The sequence below is a fragment of the Dreissena polymorpha genome, chromosome 8 (assembly GCF_020536995.1).
Source record: "Dreissena polymorpha isolate Duluth1 chromosome 8, UMN_Dpol_1.0, whole genome shotgun sequence".
Classification (NCBI taxonomy): Eukaryota; Metazoa; Mollusca; class Bivalvia; order Myida; family Dreissenidae; genus Dreissena; species Dreissena polymorpha.
In genome coordinates, this window is record NC_068362.1 from 19,155,096 (window position 1) to 19,170,294 (window position 15,199).

Below are 15,199 nucleotides of genomic sequence, written 5' to 3' on the forward strand. Positions count from 1 at the left end.
TCCATATTTATTTCGGATGTTTTTGACTTTACTAGTGTACTGGTCTCTATTTTAGAAAAACGATGCATTTTTTAACTTGTTTTACTAGGAACTATTGCTGTCAAGGGCTTAAACTTAGCAATAAATTATACAGCATCTGAACTTATGCACCTTTTGTGTTTTTTACACCGCCATAACTTAAAAAGTATTGCTGGTAGACTGGTAGAGAGCTGAAACTTTGCAATCATTTTAACCAGCACGTGAAGTTGCCCTTCTTATATTTTGTATGGTATGTTTTATTAACAATCAGAGTTGTGGCCCCTTTTGGGACAAACAATTGCATTTTTAGCTTGTGTCATGTGTCACTCAAAAATATTGTTGCTTAGGGCTGAAACTTAACAAACATAACAACCAGCATGTGAATCGTGCATCTCCATATTATTTTTTTCTGAAATAAGTGATTTTTTTCTACAAAAGTAGAACAGGGGGAATACATAGCTTAAGAACCCATTTCTGGTATTTTTGTGAATTAGATGGCTTTCATGTTCACATATGTTCTCTATGGCCATTTCAGACCCAGAGATATTAGAAGATAGTACTGTCACTGATCCATCACAGGTGAGATATAGACCTTAGCAATTGTAAGAAGCTGTGTGCAGATTAGGAACATCTGTTGTAATAAAAAAACATATTATATGGACATTGTTTGTTTGACTAATCATCCAGCTAAAATTAGCTTGTTAGTTTTGACTCTGTTGACCAAATTCAATGATGATGAAGGGTTGAACAAGAAACTACTGAATCTTATCTTGCAATTATACGTGTATACAACCGTCCAAGACTCAAACTGCAGAGAATTGAAGCATAATGTACCAGGAACAACCCCCCCAATAACATTAGTCTTAACCGTAGTAATCTTAATGCCTAATAAACTAATATTTTCAAATGTTACTGTCAATATTCAAATCTTTCACTGGAATAATAATTGGTAAAATTGGTTGGTTTTTAATCCTTTTGTGATTTGTGTTTTTCTGTAAATATTAATTTTAAGTATATGTATGCCTTCCCCCCCCCCCCCCCCCCCCCCCTTTAAAGAAGGCAGCTTACAGTAGTCACACTGCAGTGCATCTGTTCGGAACTTCCCTTCTCAGCCATAACTATGCACATATTCTCGTTCTTTTTTATTAACTTGGCACAAATATCAACATTCATAAGTATGTCACATGTGATACCTCTATACCTACCTCACACATATCAACCAAAGGCCCAGATTGACCATAAAACCGCTTAATTCAAATATGACATTACTGGGGGTATGAGACGAAAGTTGATTTTAGGGTTATCCATGTCCTATGAACGCATGTTATGTTTATAAAATGTGCAAGGAGTTTTGACTAACATTTAGAAACATTCCACTCAGTTTATGCTTATTGCAAACAATGTGTAATGCTTACTAGACTGATTGTGTATTTTATTGAAATTATTGCTAAAAGTTTTGCTTGTTCTATCTTCCTGCAGCCTGATATGTTTGAGGATGAAACACTTGTGTAATGAGGTACCTTATATATGTTGTAGCTCAGACCAATATTTCAGCACTTCATGTTTATAGTTTGGAAATGGTACTTGTTGGGTACAGTTCCTCTGTATCTTCATGTTGTTTTGTGTCTTGATCATTTTTCTAAAATGTTATTTTTTTGACAATTAACCGTTATTCACCGCCAAAGATGGATAGATAGAATTGGCATTGTCTGTAGGTCAGTCCGTCTGTCTGTCACACAACTTTCAGGGCTATTTCTCAGAAACTATGTAAGTTATCAACATCATACTTCATGGGTGTATAGATATCAACGAGGAGAAGTGTCATGTACAGAAACCATTACACTACATTTTCTTTAATAGGAGGTTTTAGGGCTATATCTCACATACCATACAAGATTTCAACATGAAACTTCATGGGTGTATGTAGATATAAATTAGGAGAAATACTTTGCACAAGAACAACAATCCAACACTTTCTTAAACAAGAGTTATTGCCCTTTATTTTTTTGTTATATAACTTTAAGGGCTATTTCTCAGATATGATACAAGATTTCAACATGAAACTTCAAGGGTGTGTAGAAATCAATGGAGAAAAGCGCAATGCTCAAGAACCAAAACAGAATGCTTTTTCTTTACTAAGAGTTATTGCCCTTTGCTGTTTTGTATGATGTATATTTTCAGGTCTATATCTCAGCTAAGCAACACAATTTTAACATAAAACTTGAAATGAGTTAATAGATATCAATGAGGAGAATTCCAATGCATATAAGCAATAACCTTACAATAATTATTATGTTTAAGGATTATATTGTATACCAAGGGATAAGCACCCATCAATAAACAACTTTTATTTGGTGGGTATATCAATTTAACGATTTTGCTTGTTCTATCTTCATTGGTATTATGTTGCTCATTTTGAACAAAACAAACTGTTATGTTATTTTCGATACCAGCAAATATATAAGACGAAAAAACATTTAATTGACAATAAATAAAATTTGGACTAAAAGATTTATTTACACTTGAAACAAATAATGGTATTTGGTATGCATGTGGGTGTCATGAGTGATAAATGTAAACTATACTAGTAGTTTTGTTTCAATTTCTTGTTTTTTCTGTAGTTGTGTTTTAAATCAGTCACACACTAATTTGTAGGCTGTACCCAGTATTCCAACAGACTATTAAGGTTTAACATCAGAAATCACGTGGTATTTTTTTGGTGCGAAAAATGTCCTGATGTTTTCAAACACGTGTTGATGTTATCTTTTTTCTGATTGGCTGAACATTGATATAAGTGTCTTTTTTTACATTTACATTTATGTTAGTTTCTTTTTACATTTCTAGCAGATAGTTTTCTACAGATATGTCTTTAGTTTATTTATAGAAAAGATGGAGATAATGTTTTTCTGTTTTTTTACACTTAAAATTTAAATTGAAAGATTATCCATTAAAATAGTTTTTAAATTTTGAAAATTATTGAAAAGAATAATTCATGGATTCCAACAAAAGGCAGACGATATAGATAACGTTTACAATATTATGTTTTGCGCTTAAAAATGAAAGTCTGCGTGGTCTAGTGGTAGTGAATTGCTTACGTTCCCAGAGAACTGGGGTTTGAAAACCAATGACAATAGAGGTTTTTGTTGAACTGTTTTCTTACTATTAAAATTAGGTGAGACTATTAAAAACATTAGAGATTTGTAAGCTATCATATGTAATAACAATAGAAAAAATTAAGAAATCTGCAAATAATTCCCTAAAAAACGTGGATGGCATCCAGATTTATATTTAATTATTGCATCTCAACAAATTGTTTCATAGATGCCATTTTTGCAATAAATCTTTTCCTAACATTTTTGCTACTCTTTGCATCCTTAGTTATGAGTAATTTTACAAGATAAATCTTGTTGTATATGATATTTTGATAACATACTTTTTCAATGTATTAATTAATGGGGTACGTACTTTAAATACTTTCACGGATAAATAATAATCTTGTTTCTTGCAGAAGACTGGCGAGTTAATATTGTTAAAGTTGTGACAGCAAGCATTTACCTTGCAATTTCAGGTGGTAAGAGATGGAGTCAAATTAAAATATATTTATCTGCAAATAATGTCACATATAATTTTTATTATTTGAATAAGGATGTTAACCTTTAAACGTGTACTTCAAAATACAGCGTGTATGTTATATTTGTATTAGAAACATGGTCAATTAATATAACAACAACAACACTACAACAACAACGAATTGTTCCTTTCTGTTTAAATGAAAATAAAACTATCGTTACAGCATAATAAGAAGTAACAGACTAAACAAGCAAAACAAAGATTAAACTTTGACTTAAGCTTTCAAATGAAAAAGTCAGTCTCGTAAATAATAATGATGAAATGATAACGTTAATCATCAACTAGTACAAATATCTCAAAGGAGCCTGTAATAGATATGAAAAATATTTACCACATCTTTTAAATAAACAAACAACGAGGAGATCTGTAGGAAACCATTTTTCTCCAAATTGAAACAAGAGCATTAATAAATGTCCAGCCAATCAGAAGTAACATTTACATCTAGGTATTTACTTGCTCACAAAATACTCCCTTTATATGTGTTTATGATTTTCCAATTGATATAGGATGTTTTGCAATATTTCATGACTTGTTGTTTCATGTATTTGTACTTATTCTTAAAAAAACAACACTTATATTTGATACCGATGTAGATTTTCGTTTAGTCAACTGTTTTTTAACATTCACTTTATCGGAAACTTCCTTGTATCTTGCCAACAGGTTGCTTTCTTTTTGTTGGTGATTGTTGTAAAGCCTTTAATTACTTTCTTTATTGTCCCATTATTTTCAGAAGCGTCTAGAATAAACATGGAAGAAGTTTTAATGATACAACTTATTCAAAGGAAACAAATTGTTATACTTTTGGGTATTTTATAAAAGGGCTGAAAATGGGGTTTAATGTATGTGCAAAAAGTCTCCTCCCAGATTAGCCTGTGCAGTCCACGCAGGCTAATCGGGGACAGCACTTTCCGCTTTTATGATGTTATTTGTTTCAAAAAGTCAGGTCATTCGAGGTTGACAGTCCCTTTAAGTTACTTGCAACATTCTTGTCAATATCAGCGCATCATACATACTGTGATATACTTTTATACAAAGTGAGCATAGTGTATAACATGTCTGTAACTCGCATACTTTTCAATGAAATATTACGGAAACCAAAATGAGTTTGACATAATTCATCATGATTAACCCTTTCCCACTCAGAACCTAAGTGAAAAGTGAGTACCTCGCAGTCTGTTCAATTTTTATGCTGATTGCTGCTCATCAGGGTTGAAAATGAAGCCTTTAAAATTTTAATCTAGTAAGAAAGGTCTTTAATTAAATTGAGCTTTCTTAGAGACTACAAATGCATCAAAATACATATCTAAGTGGTAAAGGGTCAACCTCAATCTGCAGGTCATTTAATGCATTTGTATTTTACTTCTCATCATGCTATAACTGGTAGATAACAGAATCCACACATGTCTGAGAACTGGTAGATAACAGAATCCACACATGTCTGAGAACTGGTAGATAACAGAATCCACACATGTCTGAGAACTGGTAGATAACAGAATCCACACATGTCTGAGAACTGGTAGATAACAGAATCCACACATGTCTGAGAACTGGTAGATAACAGAATCCACACATGTCTGAGAACTGGTAGATAACAGAATCCACACATGTCTGAGAACTGGTAGATAACAGAATCCACACATGTCTGAGAACTGGTAGATAACAGAATCCACACATGTCTGAGAACTGGTAGATAACAGAATCCACACATGTCTGAGAACTGGTAGATAACAGAATCCACACATGTCTGAGAACTGGTAGATAACAGAATCCACACATGTCTGAGAACTGGTAGATAACAGAATCCACACATGTCTGAGAACTGGTAGATAACAGAATCCACACATGTCTGAGAACTGGTAGATAACAGAATCCACACATGTCTGAGAATTAAGAGCATTCAGTAACCCTTTACCTTAGAAAGTTATATTTAATTTAAGACCTTTCTTACTAGATTGAAGTTTTTAAGCATTTCCAAGCCTTAATTATCAATGAGCAGCAAACAGCATAAAACCTGAACAGACTGCAATTTATTAGCAGGCTGTTCTGGTTTTATGCTGGTTGCAAAAGCCATTTTCACTTTGCCTCTTATGGGGGAAAGGGTTAAGAACACTCATTAATTTTGTCCATTCAGGGTTGCTGAGTTCAATCCCAGTCTGGAAAAAATACTTGTTTGAGGATTGGTTGAAATAATATATACAGCAGTCCTTTTTGTACTTTAAATAAAGTCATGTGTATGTCATAAAAGAACAACATTAGATGTGTGCTCCTAGTACTTGTAAAATGCTACTGGAACGTGTGCCCAAAAGGTTATCAAGCCGGTTAACTAACCACCCTTACATCACTGATACAGTTTAAACAAGCAACCAATCTGTAACCACTGTGTCCTTTTAGGTGAGGAAGCATGTTAGGTTTGGTGGCAAGGACTACCTCGGGGATGGGGACATGTTTTACATCCACCGTGTGCGACTAGAAGATGGATACGACTCCATGTTTGATGACGAGGAAGAAGAATCCATCGTTTGACCAGCAAAACTGGCCTTAGTTTAAAGTTTCAGGGTTATTTATTAAGGTTCCTTGAAAGCCAAAAGTTCCATTCATCATAATGATGTGCGTTGGAGGCTGGTAAGCCTATCTGACTGTCAAAGAATACAATCTCGTAAAAGCCAAACAGTCCTATATGCATATTTGCATATAATGCTGAAGAGACATTATAACTCTGTACGATTAAAGCATTTTTTTAGTATTTCATTCAGCATGGCAAAAAAGCATGGTCGCACTGCATGTTTTGGTTTAGTTTTAACAGTCCATTCTTCTTGTCAAAAACATTCATAATACAAAAAATAAGTAGTTTCTGTATTTGTTTTACAATAAGTCATGCTGGGTTTGTTTAGTCTTCAGCCTTTGTGAAGAAATTTTGAAAGCGTTAATTTAGCCTTGGAGTATTTTACTAAGACAGATCTGCTTTTCTGTGTTCTTATCTTAAACTGACTCTTTCAACTTTATTTCATGCACGCCATATATATTGGCTATGTTCTTGCTGTTTACTATTGTGTCATCTAGTCATTACACAAGTAGTCACTTTTCATGCATATAGTAGTAGCATTACAGTGGCATTGTTCATTAACTTCGAACATTCTATATAATTTACACGCATAAAATGTATGTGCGATTTTGGCATTTATTCTGGTTTGTGTCAGTTTTTACAGCAGTGTCTGCATGTTTTTGCCTGTTCAAGTCTGGTTTGGGTCTAGTGGTAGAACATAAAGAACTCAGATACATGTTCACATTTTCAAGTAGGCCTGAAATTGCATAGTAATGATATAATGATATGTCAATGAATTATGGAACTAAGTTTGCTTTTAGATTTTTACTAATATTTTGAACTTATCTTTTAATTGACAAGAATTTGTCTAAAAGGTCTGTTATTTTTACTCAGCGTTGTATGGGAATACAGACAGAGTTTTAATGAAAGCATTTTATTTGGGTAACAGATTTGCTTGTTATTTTGCAGTCAGTATATAATAAGATCTGATATATTCGATGATCTGTTAATTTTTGTATAGAGTTTTTAGTTGAATGCAAAAAATTGTACTCTATATATGTCTTCAGATGTTGCAGGAAATATGAAACTGTTAAATGTATTGTTCCTATCTAGTCAAAATTGTTAAGTACTATAGATAGACAGATATGTACAAGTTGTGTTTTGTATTTGTGCTTTAATAATGAATGTTTGTGGTAAAACACGTCAAGTAAAATACACTTTAAAATACACGCTATGATATACACTGTTAAGTCTGGTACAATCACTAAAAATAGTGTTGTTTTATGTGTCGTTATGCACAAAAAGTGAACTAAAAATGTAATATATTCGTCTACATGGCAGTTTTGAGTTTTGAATTGGGATTTCCTTTCTGCCAAACTGTTTAAACTCAATAAACATTATTTGCTATAAGTATTGTCAATACATCGGCACTACATTTTATTTGTCTTATTTAATATTACATGCCTTGTAGACTTGCACGTGTTTTAATCTTTACAAGAGGTTGAAAAACTGGGACAGGTATTTTGTTTGTGGAGCATATATTTTTATCTTGTATTTTTTTAATTATTCATACATCTATCTGGACCACTATTTACATAATTTGATATTTGAAATTTTCATCTGTATAATTTAATTTGTATGATTAAATAATACCATATAACTTGTAAACAGGCACCCTATGTACATTAGCAATGACTGTTATGGTTATTTGATCCATATTTATTGTGCGCAAATGTTGGAACATTTTCAAATGACAGGCAAACAATAGAAACAAATTTTACTATCACATTTCATATTTTGTTTGTTAAAGAAATGTTTGTTTTGTTTAAACCTAAGCACATTTGCTTCGGTAAGCAACACATGTGTTGACACTTAATTACATTTAGATGAATTGAGTATACTATTAAGCATACATTGTTTTTAAGGACCATAAAGTATTAGAATAAATGTCAGTTTGACTTAGCACTTGTTCTATACAAGTTTTATATCAGATACACAATCAGGTAAAATTTCTTATTAAAATATGCATTAGTTTTATGTTTGTATGTTCAACTCTATAAGCTTGACATGTAGTCTTAACTATGTTCAACAAGTACTCATATTAAACAAAGGACATAAGTTGGATCTTTTATATGTACATATTGCATTTTGGTTTTAAATTACACCTAAACATTTAAAATTTCCACTTACATTTTGCAACTTAATTTTATAGCATAATATTCTGGAAACAAGTTTTAAAGCTGTAGTCGTAAGCTGTAGGTATGTAGAAGGGAAAACAATCCTGACTAACAATGTAATTGTTTTGAACATCATCTGGTTGTTTAAACTTTTATTTCCAGTTAAAAAAGGTCTAATGGCATATGCAGCAAGCGTCGCTCCACACCTGCCTTTGCAGCCTGGTCAGGAGCTCCTTTCTCTGCTAATAAGATCACGGAACATTTACTGACTTAAACCTTTCCCACTTAGAACCAAAGTGAAAATGGCTATGTGCCAACAGCATAAAACCAAAACAGCCTGCAAGTAACTTGCAGTCTGTTCAGATTTTATGCTGTTTGCTGCTCATCAGTAACTAAGGTTTGGAGAAGAAGCCTTAAAATCTTGAATCTAGTAAGAAAGTTCTTAAATTTAATATAACGTGTCAAAATACGTATCTAAGTGGTAAAGGGTTTATAGCTGCCAGGGTAGCTCCTGACCAGACTGATGGAATGCACAGGCTCTTCTGGAGCTACACCGGCTACATAAAGCATAAGACCCATTTTGCGGTACACAGCACATATGCTTTTATTATGCTCCCCCCAAAATTTATTTTGGGGGGAGCATATAGTCGCCGCTTCGTCTGTCCATGCGTGTGTGCGTCTGTCTGTCCGTCCGTGAACAATTTTTGTCCGGGTTATTTCTCAGCAACTACCGGTAATGACAAGAATTCAATGAAACTTTATGGGAAGCTTCACTACCAAGAGGAGATGTGCATATTATCAGCGGGATTTGGTCGGATGATTTTTAAAAGAGTTATGGCCCTTTGAAATTTTCTATAAAAAAATCTTGTCCCCGCCAACTACTGTGACCTCAAGACGTTTCCTTTTATCTGAATATATAGTGCAATATTGTGACAAAAAAACCTTTGGGGAGCATGACCCATCTCCGACGGTTTCTTGTTTGTATATTGGTGGACTTCTTACTTTGGAATCTCAAGGCAATTGAATCTAATGCAGACTTAGATCTGGTTGTAGCAAGTGTGCTTTAATGCTAGTGCATAATCCAAGTGTGCTTTAACGCTAGTGCATAATCATTTTAAGTTTAATTTAAAATTGACATTAAATAAATGTGGTCGTTAACAATTGAACAGTGTTGTAGAGGATTTATTTATACTATTTTCATTTGTAAGAAATATGAAGTACAGAATAAATGACATAAATAATGATCATAAATAATACTCTCTACAGAAGTTTTGATTGTTATTTTTGTGATTTAGTGATGAAATGTTTAGAAATGTAAAGCATTTTTAACAGCTAGGAAGTAGCAGTGGAGTGATGGAGATCTTTTTATTATTTTTACATTGCTAACTAAATAAATTTCTATAATTTGCTGATACATTTGACATACATTAAGGGCATTACAAATAATATTAAATAACTGTTATATGTTGCATTTAGACCTAAGATATCTGTCCATTGGAAAATACATAGAAATTTAACATTAGATTCAAAATTATCAGTATTACATACTGAAACTTTAAACAAAGTATTGTTTATTTTTGTGAAAACTTGTTCATAGGTTTCATGTTGTGCTTGTATTTTAAGTGCTTTATTTGATAATTTTTTTCCAGTCTTAGATTATTATCATTATACATACATATTATGTTTATTAAATAGTAATTTAATAATATGCACAGTTTTATATAATTATTGTAAATATGTTTATCCATATAAGTGTGTTTTAGATCAATCTATGCATAGTCATTAATCATTCCATTTGTATATACAATTTATGTAATGTTCAGTGTAGATGCACATAAGTTGCATGTGACAGTGTTGTGTTTGTGTATAAATCATAGCTGTATTAAACTATGTATGCATATGAAAAAAACTGTAACACTAAGGCGTCTTTAATGTTCATGTATAGATTCCTAGTGTAATAAATACAAATACATGAAATGTTGTAATTGAATAATACGAAATAATGCCATTTATGATGAGAGTAGATCAAAGGGTTTTTTACATTCAGTAGATCAAAAGGTTTTTGACATTCAAAACAAAAGATCAGTAAGAACTTTAAATGGGTGTTTTTTCTTTTAAACCTCATTGTTTAAATATTCTTTTAAGATTTTTTTTAAATTTTTATATTAAAAGCAAAGCAGCAAGCAAATTTGTTGTCCAAGGTACATGTACCACAAATATAGTGGTAGATAAAAGTTATGTCTTTAGACTGCCTATACTGTATTTTGGTTTACTATAGCTAAAGGTTGCATACTCCAATCAATTAACTACAGATCATTGGACACCTAAAGGCCGAGGATCCTTTGGCCCTCTTCTGGTGACTTGATAAGTTTTAACTCAGGAAACAGACACAAGACCAAGTTTTATAATCAACCATAGTACCTTGTTCATGTTTGACATTACTTTTGATTTAAATACAATATACCTTTTAGCCGTTTTCAATCCATAATAGTTTTTCTCTTCAACCTAACTAAATAAAAATTACCTTTAAAAAGGAATATGATTTAAAGAAAAGCATGTGTAATAGGTCATCAACAAAACACAAAATTAAAGCCATTGTTCCAACCTTATTATAACTTTGCATGTATCCCAGGTGAGCCATTTGGACCATCATGACACTCTTGTATTTCCTTACTTTAATCCAGCACTCATTGATTATTTTGTATTGCTTTTACCCTTCAGTTATAAATAATATTATATTAAGCAATGGCAAATTATTAGGTTCCTCATTTATAGATCTATGTCTGTAATATCCATATTCTATAAGACACAACATTTAGCCTAGTTATACCTATATAATATATATTATTGTTTGTTTTGTTTGTGATACAGTGTTTATAGATCGTATTTTATTTGTTGACTCTTCACAAGGTTTGTGTTAAATTGTTTTACATTATGCAATATTGTAAAATAAAAACATATAATAAATAAAGCTTTTCTTTCTAGTGTTAATATATAAACACAAATTCTGTCTGCAAAAATACACACATATGTACTTCTATTAACATGTGTTGACATTTTGAGTAAATAGCTGCAAAATAAAATCAGAATGTAAAAATAAATATTTTATTCATACAATCTCAGGCCTAAAATAGCATGTTAAAGTATATATAAAAAAAATCGGCCACATAACAAGCTTTTAAATATTTCAAAGCAGTTCAATAATACTTGATACGCATGCATACGCTTATAATTGTAACATCAACATTTCAAGCAAGATTAACATCATAATATGTGAAACAAGAATGTCAGTGTACCACCATATTCATGTTTGATCACTAAAACGTTACATTTAAATTAATATATTGTTGTTTTTGTCACAACTTTTGAGACCCTGAGTGTATAGTCCACAGTTACACGATTGGTATGCAGATACTTTGATAACAGATGGCACTTCGATACCAGATAACAACAAAAGTCACGCGCGAGAGGTTAGTTCATCAGTTTTTTTAAAGTTATATAATAAAGATTAGTTTTTTAGACAAGGCGCATGGTCGAGTTTATAAATGATGTATCCTTTTCTATTGCAAAGAAAAACATTACGGAAGAATGGTAGATTTTTCCCCAAAAAATAGAAAATTCGGTCGGAAAACAACATAAACTGGATGAACAGTAATCATTTCAACACAATAAAACTACTTAGAAATATTGCAAGAAATTGTTTGATATTCCAGCATGTAGAGTAATCACTGTGTGTCAAATACTGAAATTTTGATAGTATTCAATGAAATATAAACGAAGATAGAGCATGTTTTAATAGGTGGTATTCATGAAGTTGCGTATACTTTGATTCCCGATATAGGGCACTTCGGATAACAGAAACTTTCAACAAATTGGGCACTCTGATAACCGAGTTTTATTTTCTCCCTGAAATGCATTTAGATCTATGTATATAATGGCTATTCTTACCAAACATTTTGAAGTACGAATCAATTTGCATTGTCAAGCCCGACACATTAGGAATCTATGCATAACGTAATTACATACACATGTAAAATATAACCACTGGCGTTGTTTGTTTTCTTATTTCTATTAGTTTATATAATTAATATTATAAGTGCACATTTTAAATAAGATTCAAATCAGGGACCTATACAAACAAAGTTTGTATAGGTCCCTGTTCAAATGCTTATTTCTGAAGTAATATATTTCAAGTGACGACCGAAAATAATTGTTTAAATAATAAACTTGTTTTTAAGTGGTAAATTGAGATTAAGAGAATTGAAAATACAACGAATCATGTGGATCAACACGACTGTTTTCAATTGAACTTATAGCAGGGCTCTAAATAAGGGGAGCAAGGGGTCTTAAAGCGGCCAATACACCTGATACAATCCTTTGTCATTGGTGCTCATTAGAATCGCATCATGAAGACGGTACTAATTCAAAACAAGATGTAAAAGAGGTTGGAAAACTCCCTTTATATTGAGCTTTATACTTCCCTTTCCCTTTTATTATCATATTCCAAAGGGATAAAAACATGTTTCGGTAATTCGTTTTTAATTTACGTCAGTACATACATTTTTATTTATTGCCTGCTTACTATAGCAGTAGTCCACAGCGAATTTTGCATTTCTGATTCACTAAATAGAGTGTGTTATATTTGTAAAAAAGAGTCGAGTTATCTGGAATCAAAGTGCCATTGTCTTTAAGATGATCGGTAAAAGAAGTGTCCATGAAAAATTGGCATCCGACTCTTTAAACATTTGCATTTCCTCAAATATGTTATTCAACTAAAATTTAACATGTTGTAACTTTAATGGACATATTGATCTTTTAGTTCGATTAGTTGGCACGTTTTTGGTTTATTTCCAAGTATTTTTATTTTGTTGAAATACTTACTGGTCATCGAATTCATGACGATTATCGATGAAATGTTATCTCTTTTTTATAATTCACTGTTTTTTTCACGACTTTTTTGCTCCGCAATACGAAGTACTATACCATTAATCGACCAAACAATGTTACGTGTCTGAAAACCAAATGAACAGAACATAAATGCAAAAAAAGCTGAAGAACTCAACTCTCTCGCGTTGCTTTTGTTGTTATCTGGTATCGAAGTGCCATCGATTATCAAAGTATCCGCATACCCGGCGTGAGTTACCACCTGTACACACAATTGTCACTGTATTACTTATGCACTGTATTACCTATAGAACGTTAATGACCCTTTGAGCAAACTTTACCCTGACGCATTGGAAGATTCACTTCGTCCTGCTATATTTTCAACATCTATGGAATTCCATGATGATACATCGCAATATATTGCGTTCGCTCTCCACACAAAAACTGAAATAGTTCTGTTAGCGGATGACATATATTCCCTGAGCGGTCAGTGATTTCAATGTACATTTAATCTCATCGCGGCTGACCCCACCATTCTAAGCAACTGGTAATTCGGCATTTGGCGTAATATTTCTGCTGTTCGCAAATCACATGAAGTGGATGACATGTCGTTATGATTTGAGCAATTGGTGTTGAAATACAACCTCTTAAACACATATATTGGTTACAACGGATGCATAGCACGAACACAAGTCACATAGATAGAATATATGTCAATGAATTAACATATATGGCGTATTTAGCTGATGACGTCATGAGTAAGTTCGCCGCCCACAGCTCACAGCATTATACACGGAAGCCACAAAGCGCCAACGCGAATTGCAAGTGATGCGCTGAGATCATTCGAAAACAATGTCTGCCCTTATAAGTTTTATCTCCTTCAACTTGGTTCCTGTTTGCACGCGCACTCAAGTACTCGGTCGACCAGATATATTATGCCATTGGACGCGATGATGGGCGAGTCCAGCAAATCCGAATACGTGTCCACGGAGTATTTGTCTTCCGCCGTATGGTGAAAGTTAATGTGTTCTCCTTGGAGGGACTCTAGGAGAAGAACTGATGACAGCGGTATCGCTCTGTGGATGACGTACCGACCAACTATATGATGTTTGAGAAGCTGGAAATAGAAAAATAACTGTAATTCACGAAATTGTTTCAAGAAATAAATCCGTTAAAAATACGAATTAAAAAAAACTCGTAACGCTGTGATCATGAAATTTTTCAGAGAACGTTTACATGAACCTCGTAAGACGGTTATGATTCTCAAGTTTTGTAAACGCAGAATGTTAAGTTTCTAGAATTGTTACTTGAAACGGTTGTCAGGAGAGGAATAAATGTATCTGCGCTCAAAATACATTATTGGTAAACTTAAACATTAATTATTCACGTTAAAAATTATCATGCAACCTACAATAGCCATTTAAATATCACACGGGCCTATGTGTTTTTTAACATATAGACAATTTGCCCTTTCTACATTTGCGATATAAAATTATTGTCCTTTAACATGGTACTAACCATTCTCATTTTCTTCTCGTCATCGAAGAGCGCGTCCACCTGCCATGTCGGTAGCTTCTCGAATGCCGCGTCCGTCGGTACGAAGACGCTGTAGGTGGCCTTGGCGTCTGACAGCAGCTCCCGTACTTCCGTTATCTCCAGCCCCTTTCGGAATATGCTGAAACGAACAGATAAAAGAGTAATTGGAGTTGACCCTAAATCGCACTTTGACCGTCACACAAATATCTTTTAAGCCTTAAGGTTCACGTAGAGGCTTCAGTTTGAAAAATGTGGGACCCCTAGCATTGAACTCAAATTTGACTAAACGAAAAGTGCCACATTGAAAATGTGTAAATATTTGCTTAAAAGGATGGGTTTCCTTCAAACTGCTACCAATTTTGTGCAGCAACGTCTCATACCATCGACATAATCAATCAAAATACAAAGCGAT

The 15,199-nt window shown here is 33.0% G+C and overlaps 2 protein-coding genes across 7 annotated transcripts in view; one reads left to right on the forward strand and one right to left on the reverse strand.

Annotated features, from left to right (window-relative positions):
• Nucleotides 1-11,338, forward strand: part of LOC127842625 (F-BAR and double SH3 domains protein 2-like) — a 97,502-nt gene extending 86,164 nt beyond the window's left edge. For 2 of the 4 annotated variants that reach the window (XR_008031797.1, XM_052372216.1), the window contains 2 exons: nt 554-597; nt 6,040-6,132. Coding sequence is in view for 2 of the 4 variants with exons in the window: in XM_052372215.1 (XP_052228175.1) it covers nt 554-597; nt 6,040-6,171 (176 nt within the window). In the remaining 2 variants the exon portion in view is untranslated. Of the gene's footprint in view, nt 1-553; nt 598-6,039 lie in introns of all 4 variants that reach the window. The other 2 variants (XM_052372215.1, XM_052372217.1) reach the window with 2 other exon arrangements.
• A 120-nt stretch (nt 11,339-11,458) lies between these two features.
• The window catches only part of LOC127842633 (periostin-like), a 38,760-nt gene continuing 35,019 nt past the window's right edge, over nt 11,459-15,199 (reverse strand). For all 3 annotated transcript variants that reach the window (XM_052372247.1, XM_052372250.1, XM_052372248.1), the window contains exons 12-13: nt 14,770-14,926; nt 11,459-14,368 (exon numbers count right to left, since the gene is read on the reverse strand). In XM_052372247.1, coding sequence (XP_052228207.1) covers nt 14,132-14,368; nt 14,770-14,926 — 394 coding nt within the window. In that variant the 3' untranslated portion in view covers nt 11,459-14,131. The remainder of the gene's footprint in view (nt 14,369-14,769; nt 14,927-15,199) is intronic.